Source organism: Gadus chalcogrammus, chromosome 13 (assembly GCF_026213295.1).
Source record: "Gadus chalcogrammus isolate NIFS_2021 chromosome 13, NIFS_Gcha_1.0, whole genome shotgun sequence".
In the NCBI taxonomy this organism is placed as follows: Eukaryota; Metazoa; Chordata; class Actinopteri; order Gadiformes; family Gadidae; genus Gadus; species Gadus chalcogrammus.
In genome coordinates, this window is record NC_079424.1 from 14,517,082 (window position 1) to 14,534,975 (window position 17,894).

Genomic DNA, 17,894 nt, shown 5'->3' on the forward strand with positions numbered 1-17,894 from the left:
TTCTACCCTGACTCAAACGGCGACTGATAGGTTTGAATACAGATAGAACCGTTAGCATGAACACATGCTGAACGTGACCAACACAGGTCAGTTTTGTGTCTCAGTTGGTTTCTTTTGAAATGTAAGCTCGGTCTGATCACTTTTTTAATGACCAATCTTTGTGTTTGATCAACATTGTTCAAATGTTGTTTCTCTCATTTACTTCCTAATTTGTATTCCTATGGTAGTAGTAGGCTACACAATGATTCTCAAATGAACTCATAAATAACTGTTATTATTAGGACTATTGTTGGTATCCTAATAAATTAGAAGATTAATTATTTGTAAGAATAAAAAAAAGTAATTGATGTCGGTGTTGAAGCCCTGAGACATGTATTTATCCTAGTTGACAAAAAGATTTTCGACTTTTTTTTTTTTACAGAATATAATTACCATGTTTTGATTCTAGTCATTCGTTATTACTATTAGTAAGAATACATCATCATTAGCGTTAAGAAACACACACGCGTTAATGATTACCAAAAAAATCATTCAGCATGCAAGCTGTCATCATGGGATAAACTAATGAAGAGAGGGTGTGAGGACTCTGAGGAGGGAGCGCGCGTTGAATGGCGCGTTATTTTATCAGCACGAAAGGGGAGTGGGTGGGGGAGTGCTGATTGGGGATGGCGCGCTTTTGATGGCGTCTCCAGCGGTCTGACTTTAATATTAGACGCTGATTAACGCCATCGCACCAAGCAAAGGAAAATACACATCACAGACGACCCTATCCTCAAAGGATTTTTCGTTTTTTGATATTGGGTTTTATTGACACATAAATCTCTTTTCATTTCAGAGGTCGGACAGCAAATAAAACGTAATAGTACATATTTACAGATATGTACAAAAAAGAAAACAGGAGTTTCTCATACGTGGAATGGTTAATTGAAGGGGTTTTGTGGGACGAGAACGGAGTTGACCTCTCGACGGTTTTCTGGGCTTTGTGGTCAGGATAAAAAAAACGAATCAGACTTATTTCATTCGAATACACTGACGAAAACATAAGCCTATTGGAAGGTTTGAAAAAAAACAAAAAACAGACCTATCTGATACCAGGGCATTCATTCTTGTTAAACAGTGAGATTATTCAGGCGTACAATTTAACGTAAAACGTGTGAAATGCACTGAACTGTTCAATGGTGTAAAAAGAGAAGTCTTCAAGTCGTCAGATGACTGTAATTATTGTGTACCCTTTACACTCCAAACCCCAACAAAGGACTATTAATAATATATAAGGATCACACAAAACTTCTACATGCACCTCATTCTTTCTCTTTTTTTCTTACATTTTCCTGTTCCATTTTGTCTTTTGCCAAACCCACAGTCAATATAAAATTACCAAAGCCACAAAGACTTTGTATGTGTGTATTTGTGCGTGTGTGAGTGCGAGAGAGCGAGAGCACGAGAGAGAGAATTTTGGGGAAAATCCGCACAAACATATGCATCTCCAGTTCCTCTTTTTTTACTGTTATTGAAAGCAGCATCCCCACCAATAACGGGGGACCGTTGCTTCTCCGCCCCGCTGTCTCTCCCTGGCTCTCGTTCATCCACCCGTCTTGATTACCTCTCACGCAAGCCCTCGCTGGCCAAACACTCCCTACGTTTAATACGGCGTGAGTTATCGCATATGAGACCCGTGTCCAGTTCGATTAACTCCCAGGTTCTATGGCAAGAGTTGGGATCCAAACAGACACGCGCTATTATCATTATTATGTTGTTACTCATGTGTGATGTTTTAGAATTACCATTATTATTAGCCTATTTGGATGCATTTGCAGCTCTTAAGTTTGGCTTTAGCCGCGTTGCAGAGCGCTGCCTTGGAGTACAAACTGTATAGCAAAGTGCTATAAGTTGACAAAAAGTGTATTTGACATATTTACAAAGAACATATTTTCACTTAATCGGCTGGGGTTTTTCCATCACTGTTTCAATGTGGAAGACCAATCATCTAATGTACAACAATTACATTTAAAAGGTCCAAATACATACTGAGGATTTATTTGGTTAGCAGGGACAGATAGTGTGGACATAGTCATCACATCAATATCCAAACAAATTCATTTTGGAACGATTCCTACTCACGTTCCTATATTGTATTATATAGCTCATTGACATCTTTACAAAGATTGAATTGTCCAATCCAGAGAAGAATCATCCGATCAAAATAGTTTGATACTTAATGTCACTCTTGGTTATTATTTAAAAATTAAATATGATTAAAAAGGTATTCTTAGAAAAGGGATAATAATATGGGTTCAAGAAGGCTGCGATTGATTGATTCATTTTCTAAATGATATGCTCAGCCACCCAATTAGTTTCTTAGGGTTCACCACCGAATCAAATTTCTCAGTGACAGAATAGTCAAACAAAACTTGTACGCCTGTCATAATAAGTGACACAATACCCTGAAATTACACACATTTGTGCACACATACACACTCTACTGTACACACACATCCGACGCCTATGGCAGGAAGCACTGGACTCTTCACAGTGAAAGCGTTTTATGGTCTTCAGACCACATGGTTGCTGATTCATCTTTCATCTTATATAAAACCCACCTGATAGACCCACAGTTATAGCAGACTTGTCTCTGCCCTGTCCAACGCAATAGGAATACCAACAAACCCGAAATAGAGATTTGCCACGGAGTACGAGTGAACCCAGGAGAAGACCCCTGTCTGAAAGACAGACACAAGCAGAAGCCACCGTTGCTATGAGTTGAAGCCGGGCTATTGAACCTATTGCTTTTATAGAGAGGACTTATATAGACCCAAACAGCCGCCTGATTAACACGCTGCCCGTGTTGCTGTTCCCCCCTCCGACTCCATGATTAACATTTAAAGTGAAACCCGCTTTGCTTTGTCCGGGAGAGAGTCGCTAACGCAGGCCGCTTCATTCTCTGTCCCGATTCATATGCGTATTGGCGGCTTGCGTTTGCGCCCGCGGCTCCTTTCAGCGGACCTGGGTGGGGGGGAGGGGCTGTTCTTGGAAGGTGAAAGGTCACGAGAGAGGCGGTGGGGTCCTGAAGATGTGGTCGAACTCGGTGAGCATGAGCTCCACGGCCTGGTTCTGGTAGACCATGTGGACGGCCATGAGGCCTGTGTCGCGCTCCGGCCTCATCAGGGTGGGCCCGAACACGATGGCGATGTTCTGGGTGGTCATCCGGTTGGCGTCCGACTGCTCAAGCACTCTGCGGCGAGGACGACAGCAAACGAAACAGGAGGAAAGGGACGAATTAGTTGCAGTCGAGAAAATATAGAGATAAGAGATGAAGAAAGATAGATAGATATAGATAGATAAGTGGAGAGAGAGAGAGAGAGAGAGAGAGAGAGAGAGAGAGAGAGAGAGAGAGAGAGAGAGAGAGAGAGAGAGAGAGAGAGAGAGAGAGAGAGAGAGAGAGAGAGAGAGAGAGAGAGAGTTGTGGGGGCTTAACCAACAAGTTCTAATGTCAAAAAAAGGCATGACACTTTAGTTTCAACTTTATAAATGAACTGCTAACGCAATCGTTGTAATAGGTGTGCAATGTGTGTCTGCTTCAGCCTGGCATACATACACACACACACACACACACACAGACACACACACACAGACACACACACACACACACACACACACACACACATTTGAACATATGTATGGATATATGGCTGTCAGGGAGCTAAAGAGTAATTTGTTTGATTGGAGTATTCTGCTAATCACCGCTATTCCTTCTGTGTCACGTGCCAGTATACAACACTTCATCATCTCATTGAGCATCAAACAAAGACAAACCCAAAGTGTGGTTCCCCAAATGTGGTTTGTCTGTCGATTTGCATACGAGTGTCTGAGGGCACCTCTTTACCTGCGCTTCTTCCTGTATGCATGTGACCATTCATATGCATGTGCATTTGAATGCATCAGCAGCTCTGCATTAGCAACTTCTATTGTGTTGGCATACCATTTACCTGCATCTCTTGTGTCAAGCCTCGTGCTGCTAGGAGTGTGAAAAGTGTGAAGTTTGAAGCCTACGTGTTAACCCAAGCTGAACATGTGTGCATCCGTGAGCATGTCTGTGTAGGCGCGGTTTGTGTGTGTGTGTGTGTGTGTGTGTGTGTGTGTGTGTGTGTGTGTGTGTGTGTGTGTGTGTGTGTGTGTGTGTGTGTGTGTGTGTGTGTGTGTGTGTGTGTGTGTGTGTGTGTGTGTGTGTGTGTGCATGAATGCATTTGTGTGTGTGTGTGTGTACGTGTGCTTGTGTCAATGTATGTATGAATGAACGGTCCCATCATGAAGCATTCTTCTGAAAACGCCATTCCCACCAAGCCACAGAAGCAGCCATCAATTGCTCAAAACTTCCACATTAAAAAAGGGCCCAGGGAAGAAAAACGAGGAGGAGGTGAAGGAGGAGGAGGAGGAGGAAGAGGGGGCTGGAGAGAACGAGAGTTAGGGAGAGAGAGAGAGAGAGAGAGCGATCAGGAGAGAGGTTCCAGTGGTGGCGGCGGTGGTGGCGGCATGCCTTCCAGCAGACAGACCACAGCGCTCCCATGGGTGCAGCGGAGGAGGAGGAGGAGGAGGAGGAGGAGGAGGAGGAGGAGGAGGAGGAGGGGATCAGAGATGGGAAGAAGGAGAGGTGAAAGGAGGAGATGAAGCGCAGATGAAGAACGGGGAGAAAAGGCTGAAGAAGAGGGAGAAGGAGGAGATGAAGCGCAGATGAAGAACAGGGAGAAAAGGCTGAAGAAGAGAGAGAAGGAGGAGAAGCAAAATAAGTGAGGCAGAGGAAAGAGAGGAGATAAGGAGGGAGAGAGAGATGAATGGAGGTGGCGGAGGTGGTGCTGGCCATAATAAATGAGAAACAGAACCAAAAGAGGGGGGAAGGTGGGGTTGGGTGTGAATGTGTGTGTGTGTACCAGGGTGAGAAAATAAGGGAAGGAATGACAGAGGAGCGAGAGTGAGAGAGAGAAAGAAAAAAGAGAGTGAGACACACACGCACACACACACACACACACACACACACACACACACACACACACACACACACACACACACACACACACACACACACACACACACACACACACACACACACACACACACAGTTGACAAATTCAATGGGGCCCACCACACCCTGGCACAAACATCAGGCTCACAACACGAAACACACTCACGCTGGAATGGAAGGAAGAAAAACCACAAGCGGTGAACACACACTCACACACACACACACACACACTCACTCACAGACACACACTCTCACACACACGGTATGTGTACGCTGCAGAAAGGAACTGGCTTGCGTGGCATTATTATGAACCATTCCTCTGGCCCTAACCTTTTGATCTTGACCAAAGCCAAAGTTAACTAGGGTGTTATCGGGGCCGTAACGGGCCGACGTGCTCCCTGCAGACCGCAGTGGAGTCTCACTCTGGGCCGTAAAGCCTGCTCTGAATAACCCCACGGCCCCCTCTTGTGGTGGGACCCCAGCGAAGGAGTACCAAGGAAGCCATTAAAAAAAAGAAGGACATCTGGTTCATCCTTTCACGACCGCATTACAAACAGCAGTTAAACGAGATGTTGCTTTTTTTTATATGATGTGTCAATTTCCAAACACTGAATCACAACACGGAGACAGGGACAGACGCACACAACAGAGATGGCTGGTTAGACAGACTGTCTGTCAGACAGACACACACACACAAGAGACAGTAGACTATCAGACAGACACACACACGGACACACAGACAGTAGACTATCAGACAGAGAGACACACAGCCAGTGAGATAGCTAGCCCCCCTGGCCGCCCCATCTCATGATGTTAGCTGCTGGGTGATTCCGTTGGAGCTCACCGTTGGAGATGGCTGAAGATGAAGTGCAGCGTGTCATGGCTGGGAGGCGGGATGTTGAGCACCAGACACTTGAGACGGTCCACTTTGTCGGAGTAGTCAGACATCTCTGAAAACACACACGCACCATTCAGCCCCACAGGAGAAGAACTGGGGTCGGATGGATGGTAACTGGACTCAAATATCACGCTTTTCTGCTTTTTCCACTCTGTACTGTACATGTATTTTAGTTTTTTTCGGCCATGCACACAAACACACACACACAGAACGATGCCAGCCATATAAGCCACTAATAGTGAGCAGTGATGTTTTGCTCAGAGACACCTCTACACATTAGCAGGGCGTAGCTCTGGATCAGAGTCTAATTACCGTTGCCAGACCTCAAAAGGTTAAATCAAGTTTTTCATTTTTTTAATAAATACAATTTATCTTCAGCCCGTAGCTGGTGTAAGCTGTTATGAATCCCGCCCTAGCAGATTGAGTTAAGCGAATCCATTCTAATCATTAGCAACGATTGCTCTTTCAATAAACATGTCAGTTTACTTATTATGACAGCCGCTCAACGTTTGATCAAGTTCAAAACATATCTCTAAAATATGGACGGTTTGAACTTCTTCTATTTGTGCCGCTGGCGCCGTGGTTAAAAGCTGTGAGTTCCCTCAACCCAGCCTCAACCTCCCCCCGTACTCGCGGAACATCTACTACTACTAGCGTCTACTGGCCGGGCCCTGGGTCAGAACAGGCCCCTAAAAAAGTGTTACGAGTGACCCCCGTTGGTCCTGTGACGACCCCTCTGCGATAAAGGTCCATACTGGCGACTCTATGGTCCCTTCTCTGGGAACCATTTGTAAGGGGGGTTGTATGTTTACTGTGTGGATATTTAAATGTACAGTATCTTTTTTGTAACAACTGATGATGATGAACTGAACTGAGAGGATTTCCAACTGAAATATGGTTGAACTATTTGGAATACATTTGGAAAACCAAACTGCTGTTTGGTTTTTCACACCATTTGCATTCACGGTCAGTAGGGAGCAATTACAAAATAACACTTTATTTGAATAGATTACCACATTTTGCCAAGGCTAACTGACTGACAGCCAGTTGCCGTTTTGTGAAAATGAAAAATAAATGTATCATAATCTAACTATACATTCGTGCCATGCAAATGTGCAGATCCACATTAACTTCGACTGTGTATTCATTTCCACCCTATTTGACGAGTTTATGAGGAAAAAGTATCACAGAGATGAATTAGACTTTGATAAAAAAAAAGCCCTCACCCCAGAATCGCCTATACAGAAAACCCCCGCGTTAACTTACACCCTGGTCACCATTCTAAAGACTCCCCCGCCCCCCCCCCCCCCCCCCTCCTCCTCGTTACTGCAGCCATCTGAAGGAGGGGCGGGCGGGGTTCAAAGGAGGGCGGCTCTGCGCTCTAACTGTGAGGGGAGGGGGAACAAAAGGCAGGGGCCGCGTGCACTCACTGACGGTCTCGATGATGTCCGTGTAGAAGCCGTAGGGGACCAGCGGCTCGGGGAGCTCGCGGAAGAAGAGTTTCAAAGCGCCCGTGATGACGTGAATGTCCTCCCACTCGCTCTGGTCCAAGTTCAGCTTCTCCTCTGAGACCCAGCGGGAGGAGGAGGAGGAGGAGGAGGAGGGGGAGGGGGAGGGGAAGAGGGAGGGGGGGGAGGGAGAGACATATCAATTAACAAATAAAACAGCCGTTTGAAGTTTACAGAGTAAAGTAGCAGGAGGAGGAAAAATAGAATAGAAAGAGAAGATTGATAATGGATATGGGTAGAGACAAGTCATTCAATGGCCCAGTGCTGCAAAAGAGTATGATTTACTCAACCCTAATACATCTTATATTATAGTTTTCGTTATGACTTTAATTTGTAATATTATTCCACTTATGTGAAGGCCCTATGTATTTGGAGGACAGGTATGTGGAACCTAATTTTACTCAATGTGCTTTGGCAATGTCCCAGTACGTTTTCCATGGCAATAAGGGCCGTTGAATCTGGACAAGTGAAAGAGAGGGCAAAGGGGAAAGGAAGGAAAGTTAAATGCGCTCAAAAGCGGTAAAGAAATAGCGAGTTTGTTAAAAGCGCAGACAGAAAGAGAGAGCCCTGGTGGCGGACGGCGTGTGGGAGGCGGCCCGTCGTACGGAGCGGGGTACACAGGACCTGAAGTGTGTTGCTATGAGGCCTGGTTGCTAACACACCCGGGTTAGAAGGTGGGAAGCGGGATACATGTCAATTAAATAAATGAGCTCATACAATACTTAGCACGCAGACACAGTACAAAGACACTTGCACACACATGCACACAAGCACACAGATATAGAAACACACACACAAACAAACACACACGAGACATATACAAAGGCAAATAGACGATAAACAAGGCAAATGCTTCTCAAAATCCAACTGGAAAATGTTATATCTATATTATAAATATGTTTTTGATTCAATCCTGTGCTTGCTACAGTATGATCTAATGAGAAGCATCCCTCAGCACGGTTAGATGGAGATGCAAATTGAAATGTCAGTCTCACACACGCACAACCAAACAGAGACACACGCACACACACACACACACACACACACACACACACACACACACACACACACACACACACACACACACACACACACACACACACACACACACACACACACACACACACACACACACAGAGCAGCCGTAGTAATACTTCTGTCCTCCACTTGGTGGCAAGCTTGAGCTGCCACAAAATAACTGTGAATCGGAACGAAGTTCATGTTACATCACATCAAAACGTGGCGGAAAAAAGGAAGAGAAATGCTTTAGGCAGACATGAAGCGCGTCGCTCTGCGATATCTTCATTCTTCAGCACGGCGCAAGGCATTCATTTCTGTAGGAGACGAGGGGAGAGAGAGAGAGAGAGAGAGAGAGAGAGAGAGAGAGAGAGAGAGAGAGAGAGAGAGAGAGAGAGAGAGAGAGAGAGAGAGAGAGAGAGAGAGAGAGAGAGAGAGAGAGAGAGAGAGAGAGAGAGAGAGAGAGAGAGAGAGAGAGAGAGAGAGAGAGAGAGAGAGAGAGAGAGAGAGAGAGAGAGAGAGAGAGAGAGAGAGAGAGAGAGAGAGAGAGAGAAAAGAGAGCGCAAGAGAGAGAGAAAGGGAGAGAGCGCGTTTTGGCTGCGAGTGTGTGAGCTCTCACTCGATGTGTGAGTTTTTTCTGCTTGCGTGGAGAAGATTTGATTAGAGCCGCGTTCGGAGTTATGCAACTGCAAGTGCGTACACAAGCACACACACACACATATATAAGGCGACGGAATGCCACGTCAAAGCCGCGGGCCAGCGGCTCTGGCCCGGCCCCTTGTTTTCATCTACCTCGAATCAACTCCTCTGGGAACATGTAGCGGCCGTCTGTGGTCACCGCTCGCTCTGCAAACACCAACAGTTGTGGGCGTGTGTTTCCACGTGTACATGTAGGCAGGTAGGTAGTCATGTGTGTATGTGTGTATGTGTGTATGTGTGTATGTGTGTATGTATGTATGTATGTATGTATGTATGTATGTATGTATGTATGTATGTATGTATGTATGTATGTATGTATGTATGTATGTATGTATATATATATGTGTTTGTGCATTTGTGTGTTCATGGGTGTGTGCATGTGTATGTTTTGTGGGTGGTGGTACCATTATTATTACTACAATGCTTTGATGGATTGCTTGATTCTTGGAAAACAAATGTAAAATGCCTTCCTTAGTATTCAGACCTATTCCATCCATTCCTATGAACTATTACATTCTGAGAATTAAAAGAACAATCAATTAAATGAATAAAGATGAATAAATACATCAATATAGAATATAAAACATCCATTTCACTATCCAAAGATTCATCAAATGAATGCACCATGTCATGTCTGTTAATTTGGTAATCAAGTCATTTAGACTGGGCTGGGTTGGTTGAGTGAATTGATTCAAGCATGAGTCACATGGGTATTAAAAGAACCCAGGCTGCCCCGCCTGCAGTGTTCTCACCGTGGTTCACCATGAAGCGAAGTTTCTGAATGACGGCCAAATTGCCAGACACCCTGTAGATACCGTCAGTCTGCAGGCCTGCACAGCTCAAGAGGAGGAAGATGAGGAAGAGGAGGATGAGGCGTGGTCAGAGGGGGAGGAGTAGATTAGTGAGTGAGGGTTGAGGATTGAGAAGTGTTTTCATGAACAAGCAAACTGACAAAGGTTTATTTACATATATGTCCTCTATGATAATTGGTTTATAATCCCAGAGGTGTAATAGTAGGAACGTATAACAGGTGTAGCTTATTATGGTTAATTATGGGTCTGTGATGCCAGACCCCATTATTAACGTCTTGAGATGCACCTGTGTGACTGCCCCGACTATTATACCTCTTTGAAAAAGGCCTTTTGTAGTTTCAACATCATATTGTTCTAATTATTCCTTGAATTCAATTTTTAACATTGTAGGCACCCAATTTTCTTTTTTTTTTTTGAGTGCGAAAAATTGAACTTCGTAGAAAATAAGCAACGGATCCAGAAATATACAAATAATAATTTCCAAAATATGTACAAAACAATGCCATATAATACCCTACATACAGAAAAAATGAGTCACCTATTAAATAGCGATATAAACTGCTTGTTTCATGCAAAGCTAGTCAAATGAGCCTTCACACCCGGAATCATTTGTTGTGACGTCCAGATTTGAAGATATTCGGCTTCTTCTCGTCAGCGTTTCAGATGTGTGGGTAAGAGTAGCAGCCTATGATGCTCATTAAGTATTAAACACAGAGGGTCGACGGCGGGGAGCTCTGCGTTTTTAATATCTATTCCCAGGCTAGAAGTAAAATTAGGCCGCGGGACGTTTCCCACAATGCAACCATTCTGGAATAACGCCGCAAGAGCCGTGGGCACGTTTTACGAATTATTTGTGTTTAAGATGTCTGTCTGTCACAAACCTAATTCAGGCAAACGACGCATTTAAAAAGGTCCTGCCGGGGGGAAAGTAAGAAAAAACACAAAGAAAAACGTAAAGACAAGAAAAGACATGGCGCATGAAATATTGAGTCGCTCGCATTGTTCTCCAAGTTTCTAAACAGCTTTATTTCCTTCAATTCTCATCATGTGGGTTTCTCTGGCACCTGTCACGGGTTCTCCCCTCGTAAATATATATAAATAAAGTTGATATTGTGCCCGAATTTACTTCAATATGGAAAGCCGATTCAGTGCGCGTCACGTGGCTGTCAGCCCGCGGCGGCAGACGCGTCAGGGGGAACGATCCTAACCAACCAAACAGAAAGAAAGGCTTTTTCCTTCCCCTTTCTCCGCTCTCTCCCCTTTAAACCCGTATGTTGTGGTTGCTGAGGGCGTTGCATGCAGAGCAGTGTGTTTGTGGGCGCGGTAATAGGGCCGTGTGTGGTGATGAGCTAGCTGTTAGCTTTAGCTTGGCTGGGAGCTCGTACCTCTTCTCTCCACCGCCTCGGTGCACAGCCTGACGAAGCGAGGCACGGCGCTGCGTTCGCGCTCACACAGCATCTCCAATCTGCAGCCAAACACCTGGTCTGCACACACACACACACACACACACGCACAGTAGCAAACACACACACACACACACACACACACACACACACACACACACACACACACACACACACACACACACACACACACACACACACACACACACACACACACACACACACACACACACACACACACACACACAAACACACAGTAGCACACACACGTTATGATGATCGGTACTCAGCGTTGCAAACATGGTGAGTCAGGCGTGCACCCACACTCTTTGTGAAAGGTTGATACACACACACCAGGGTCAGACATGAACGTGAGCTCAGGGGGTACTTTGCCGGATTTTCCTTTTTAATTGGGTTGACTGGGGCTTTTAAATGCAACATGTAAAATAAGGACTCCACTTCTGTATTTTTACACTGTATTTCAACTGCATATGAAAACTGGTTCATCTTTTCTTTCAGTGGAGTCGTTGATGGGCCGTCATGCAACATTTAATAAAAATTGCCCCGGAATGATTCAAAATGCCCTAAAATGTATCACACAGGCAAAGAAAAGCCAGTTAAAGAAGGGACACACACACATACACATACATACACACATTCACACACTCAAACATGCAAATATATAAAAATACACACACACACACACACACACACACACACACACACACACACACACACACACACACACACACACACACACACACACACACACACACACACACACACACAAAAACACCTTGACAGACAGACGCACAGAGGTAGCTATTGTAAAATGAGGATTCCTCTAAGAAAAATCCCTTTTCATTTCAATTACGCTGCCTCGTTTCCCAGAAGAAACTTGGCTTAACATTGATGATGCAAGAGTGTCATCCATGTACAGTCTATACTAGTGCCACTGCATTCTCTCTGTAAGTGCTTCACACAGTGTTCAAAACCAGCTGCATATAACACACAAAACTTTCCCTCTGCCTGCTTCGACTTCTCCGGGAATTGAGGCAATTATAAGCAGCTGAACCTCTATTCATCGCTATCTACTTGCAGTTTTGAGTGGTATCTTGTTGCTTGAACATATCTTTTCTGCTATAAACTTCTATGGTTTTTCCAACAAATGCGGAAAAACCTCATACTTCCACCATGTTTTAAATGTAGTGTATGTATGTGTATTGTACATTGTATTGTATTGTATTATAGTACTTAACTGTGTAGCAACATTGTATTGTATTGTGTTGTATTGTATTGTATTATAGTACTTAACTGTGTAGCAACTGCAGTAGCTGCTATCATTGCTGTAACACGGGGGATTGTTTAGCCTAGCAATTGTTGTACTTGCCCTTGGTTCTATGAACATCCTTACTGTACCGACAGCGATATATTGTTGCACTTCTTATGACAAATGTACTTATTGTAAGTCGCTTTGGATAAAAGCGTCTGCTAAATGCCCTTAATGTAAATGTAAATGCATGTATAGTGCATGCCTCGTATCTGAACAAATTTCTGCTTTGTGGGAAGTTTGAATTTTACACTTCGAAAAATGCAGGGTTGCCCCGTGGCCAACAAAACCCCCTCTGCCATTGAAGAGCCTAAGAATTGGACGCTCTGCCCTCACCTTTTATAAGGCCCTTCTCCTGGAGCGCCTTCAGAGGGGGTCTCTTCAGGATCAGCTTCTTCAGGCGGCTCCTCACACGCTTCCGCTCCGTGTTCTCCAGGTTTGACGCCGAGCGGGGCACTGCGGAGCGAAGGCACAGGGGAGGAGGGAGAGGAAGAGGAGGGAGAGGAGGAGGAAGAGGAGGTGGAAGGGGAAAAGGAGTAGAAGGCGGGGGAGGTGGAGAGGAGGAGGAGGGGGAGAGGAGGAGGAGGAGGGAGAGGAGGAGGGGGAGGTGGAGAGGAGGAGGAGGGGGAGAGGAGGAGGAGGAGGGGGAGGTGGAGAGGAGGAGGAGGAGGAGTAGAAGGAGGGGGAGGTGGAGAGGAGGAGGAGGGAGAGGAGGTGGAGGGGGAGAAGGAGTAGAAGGAGAGGGAGAGGGAGGTGGAGAGGAGGAGGAGGGAGAGGAGGTGGAGGGGGAGAAGGAGGGGGAGGGAGAGGAGGTGGAGGGGGAGAAGGAGGGGGAGGTGGAGAGGAGGAGGAGGGAGAGGAGGAGGGAGAGGAGGAGGAGGAGGGAGAGGAGGAGGAGGGGGAGAGGAGGAGGAGGGGGAGAGGAGGAGGAGGAGGGAGAGGAGGAGGAGGAGGGAGAGGAGGAGGAGAAGGAGTAGAAGGAGGGGGAGGTGGAGAGGAGGAGGAGGGAGAGGAGAGGAGGTGGAGGGGGAGAAGGAGTAGAAGGAGAGGGAGAGGGAGGTGGAGAGGAGGAGGAGGGAGAGGAGGGGGAGAAGGAGAGGGAGGTGGAGAGGAGGAGGAGGGAGAGGAGGTGGAGGGGGAGAAGGGGTAGAAGGAGGGAGAGGAGAGGAGGGGGAGAAGGAGTAGAAGGAGGGGGAGGTGGAGAGGAGGAGGAGAAGGAGTAGAAGGAGGGGGAGCAGAGAGAGGAGGAGGTCAGTGAGTGTTGACCGATTCGATAGGCCGTGGACGACAGAGAGTGGAGGTGGTGGGCAGAGACGGCGACGATGATTAAGCGAGGGGGCGAGGGGTGTGCTGGCTGGATGGAGGTGAGCACGGCGGACAGAACACAGGGGCAAAAGAACCCCCCGAGCAGGACGAGTGGAGATAGAAACTACGAGACTGGTGAAGAGGAAGGGGCAGGGTAGATGCGTCGAGACAGGAGGAGTCTGGAGGAGCTGGGATGAGGCGCAGGGTGCTGGGTGAGGATTTGGGTGATTGTGGGGGGGGTGCTGGACTCACCGGAGGTCCTGGTCCTGTCATCGTCCTCTCCGATCCGATCCAGCATCTCTAGGCTGCCCGCCCGTCTCTGGGAGTACAGGAGCACGTTGTCCAGAGGGTTTTCCCGCTCCTGGGACACAAGGAACCCATTCCACTCATTTCAAAAACCTGGGCGACTTTTATTGTTGTACTATAAAGTGAGACACATACACTGGATTTAATGCAATGTTTAAATGATACATTTGTGTGAATATGGTTATAGAGATAACTAGATGACGTGTTTGCGGTTTGATTGAGGAAGTCAACCCCATGCCCTTCTACTTCATTGTATCAAGCGATTAGGAGGACAGAGAGACAGATCGACAAAGACAGAGAGTGACAGAGAGGGAGAGAAAGCGAGAGAAAGAGAGAGGCAGAGAACGAGACGAAGAGAGAGACAGAGAACGAGAGAAGTGCGAAATAGAGAGAGAGAGCAAGAGAGATAGAACGAGAGACCACGGACCAGCCTATCAATGACACCCTGGATGGTGAGGTACCAATCTCTGACAAGAGAGTCCGTCTCCGATTGCAGAAGGAACTCGTTTCCTGTCACGGTTCTCAGCTGTAACACACACACACAAACACACCCCCACACACACACACACACACACACACACACACACACACACACACACACACACGCCACGTCATTACACACTTGTATCTACTGTGCTTTCACTAAATAAAAAGATATAATTTTATGGTTAGCGAAGAATGGTAGTTTTGCGGTTATAACGATGCACATTCTAGCCGCCGTTTGTGGTTCTACCTCAGCGTTGCTCACCTTGAAGACGTTCTTTTTGCTAGACAGACAGTCAGCAAATTCAAGCTGTGCGCCTCTCAGGTCCACGCTGCTCTCGGGACGGCTGTTCCCTGGTTTCTAATGGTAACAAACACACAGATATCTGTTATTATCTGTTAAATAATGTTACGGGAATTATGATATGTATGGAGGATTGGTGCAGCAGGTCAAGGAAAGCAAAGATATTGCTTGATAATCTCTCACAGGTTTTATAATAACGGGCGCGAGTCTTCGTCTGCTCATCCCAATTTAAACCTAATCCAGGCTTTCCCCAAAAAATGTAATAGTGGCGCCATGCGACCATGCACCCATCCAGGGCCTGCATGCAACACTTCTAAAGAAGGCTTTCTTTGTAGTCATTCCTGAAAACGGTTCAATTGGTTGAAACTTCTGATCTGAAATACGCTTCAAAAAGCTACAATAGCATGCAATGTCCCGTCAGAGCGTTGTGGAGGATGCCAGTGGCTCTCTGACCCGCTCTGGGTCTGAGTCATGCTCGGACCCGGCCGAGCTTCAGTGTGAAGGCCCTGTGAGGCCCGTTCTGTGGTTAATATGACGGGGGGTAATGGAGGGCGCTGCCTGGTTTGGGCCAACCCTGGAAGAGAGAGACACCGTGCTGGGCTGCGCCGGTGTGCTGCTCTTATTCAAAATATGACCCACTTAAGTTCCAATTAATGCACACGGCTTTGAACGTATGAATTATCATAAAATAGAGATATGGTGCTGTTTGGATGGCATGGCGCAGCAGCATTAGTGCTATTCAAGAGCAGGCAAAGAAAAACACAGACACAATCTGTGGCACAAAAATAACATTGTGACGGGAGAATATAACCTAATCCCAAACCTTTAATTATTAGTAGGTAGAGGCTTTTGATCTATTTTTCCCTCCTCTGAACTTTTAAGTAGTTGTGGGCCCAGGATTGGTCAGCTTCATAGGAAGCTCATGATTCCCACCAATCACCATTTAGAAAGTGTTATTGGCTTCTCTGGAAGGACCAATGCTACATGAGTACCGGGGACAGCCACAGGGTATTGGTCACTTAGTACAGGTGCAGGTCTCACCCAGCTGGAGGGAGTCTGGGATTTGGGGTCCTTGAAGAAAACCAGACTGTTCCCCACCAACACCACCCATGACTGGTTCCAGTTTTTCCTTTAACACACACACACACACACACACACACACACACACACACACACACACACACACACACACACACACACACACACACACACACACACACACACACACACACACACACACACACACACACACGCACACACACACACACACAAACAGGGATGTACAGGCACACACACACACACACGCACACACACACACACACAAACAGGGATGTACAGGCACACACACACACACACACACACACACACACACACAGAACACAAAATCATACAAGCCCTCATATTGATATAGTGTTATTTGCTTCTATCCTGTTGTTTTGTCTTGATCATACCTCAGCTTCCTGCCTCCTTCTGAAATCTTGGTCTTGTTCAGTAGACCAGCCTTCTCCAGCTCCTGTAGATACAAACACAAACATTTCTTTCAGTTTAGCCTTAACCTAGACATATTTATATCCACCCAAGAGTAATGTTTACATAAGTAGTGAAAAATGTACATGTGTCATATAACAAGTGTACTAAGGTAATGCTATATGATAAATCAATATAGATGTAACAAACAATATAAACCTATTAAAAGGAAAATGGGCCCCTCTCTATTAAACGCAAGGGCCTCTGGAAATTATTGGAGATGATCAGCGAATGGGATATTGTTGTTGACTGATTGATCAATAGCAAGGGACTCTAAAGTCTGTAACTATTCCATAACTGCATTAAGAGTCCAAAATTAACTATTCAAATGGTGTCCTCTTACCTGCCCGAGCGGAACAAATCTAGCGGCCAAACTATTTAAATTAGACCGCCTGCATTATTTTACCCGCCAGACTAAAGTAATGGCTGCTGGCAGGTGTTGTTGAGCCCTGACTGAATGCTTGTCCTAGACGCTGAAGCAGTGCTGTGTTGACTCACGGGCTTGCTGCTGTCGCTATCTGGCGAGCTTTCGGGCGAGGGGGGCTCTACTATGATGTTGGTCACGTTGTAGGAGTAACCTCTGCTCTGCAGGGACAGCTGCAAGAAGAGGCAGGTGGTCACTGTGTGTCTGTGCGTGTGTGTGTGTGAATGTGTATGTGTTTGTGTGCGTGTGTGGGGGGATGTTTGTATGTGTGTGTGTGGGTGTGTATGTGTCTATGTATGTGTGAAAACCTGAAAAAAAGAATATAGCTGGGTATACATCCGATGGTGTTCATAGGTAAAAACTGAAACAACTGTGTGTGTGTGTGTATCCGTGTGCCTCTCTGTGCATGTAGGAGACTGTCTATCAGCAGTAGCCTCTGTGTATGGGTACCGAAATGGTCATTCGCACAAAAACAGTAGCAGTAGCTACAGTAGCTATACCTGGATGCTTCCTGTGGCTAGCTGGCCGTTCTCTTGGAGCGACTGGGAGTGGGGCAGGTGCATGGGGGAGGAGTCAGGGCTGAGCGCGTCGCCCTTGCCGAACGTCGACATGGTCAGCACATCAGAGGACACGGCACGCTGCATGCTCTTAGAGGGGGGAGGTCAGAGGTCAGGGGATAGGTCAGCAGTGGAGGGAAGGAACGAGAGGCATGCAGTGATCTGTTGTTCATGTTTTTTTTTGATCGGAAAACATGTGCCTGCAATCTGTTCCCAATCATACGGCACTTTGTGGAAAGCACCGTGATAAATATGCAAAACAGTGTTGAAATAATAATGATACATTCCTTACTCGGCATGGCAC

The 17,894-nt window shown here is 46.2% G+C and overlaps 1 protein-coding gene across 4 annotated transcripts in view; it reads right to left on the reverse strand.

Annotated features, from left to right (window-relative positions):
* Positions 1-791: 791 nt before the first annotated feature.
* The window catches only part of arhgap9 (Rho GTPase activating protein 9), a 34,934-nt gene continuing 17,831 nt past the window's right edge, over positions 792-17,894 (reverse strand). For 2 of the 4 annotated variants that reach the window (XM_056605968.1, XM_056605967.1), the window contains exons 9-22: positions 17,534-17,680; positions 17,108-17,206; positions 16,534-16,595; positions 16,124-16,211; positions 15,044-15,139; positions 14,723-14,821; positions 14,242-14,350; positions 13,021-13,140; positions 11,337-11,435; positions 9,892-9,969; positions 9,233-9,286; positions 7,346-7,480; positions 5,862-5,967; positions 792-3,232 (exon numbers count right to left, since the gene is read on the reverse strand). In XM_056605968.1, the coding sequence (XP_056461943.1) occupies positions 3,043-3,232; positions 5,862-5,967; positions 7,346-7,480; positions 9,233-9,286; positions 9,892-9,969; positions 11,337-11,435; positions 13,021-13,140; positions 14,242-14,350; positions 14,723-14,821; positions 15,044-15,139; positions 16,124-16,211; positions 16,534-16,595; positions 17,108-17,206; positions 17,534-17,680 (1,482 nt within the window). In that variant the 3' untranslated portion in view covers positions 792-3,042. The remainder of the gene's footprint in view (positions 3,233-5,861; positions 5,968-7,345; positions 7,481-9,232; positions 9,287-9,891; positions 9,970-11,336; positions 11,436-13,020; positions 13,141-14,241; positions 14,351-14,722; positions 14,822-15,043; positions 15,140-16,123; positions 16,212-16,533; positions 16,596-17,107; positions 17,207-17,533; positions 17,681-17,894) is intronic. The other 2 variants (XM_056605970.1, XM_056605969.1) reach the window with 2 other exon arrangements.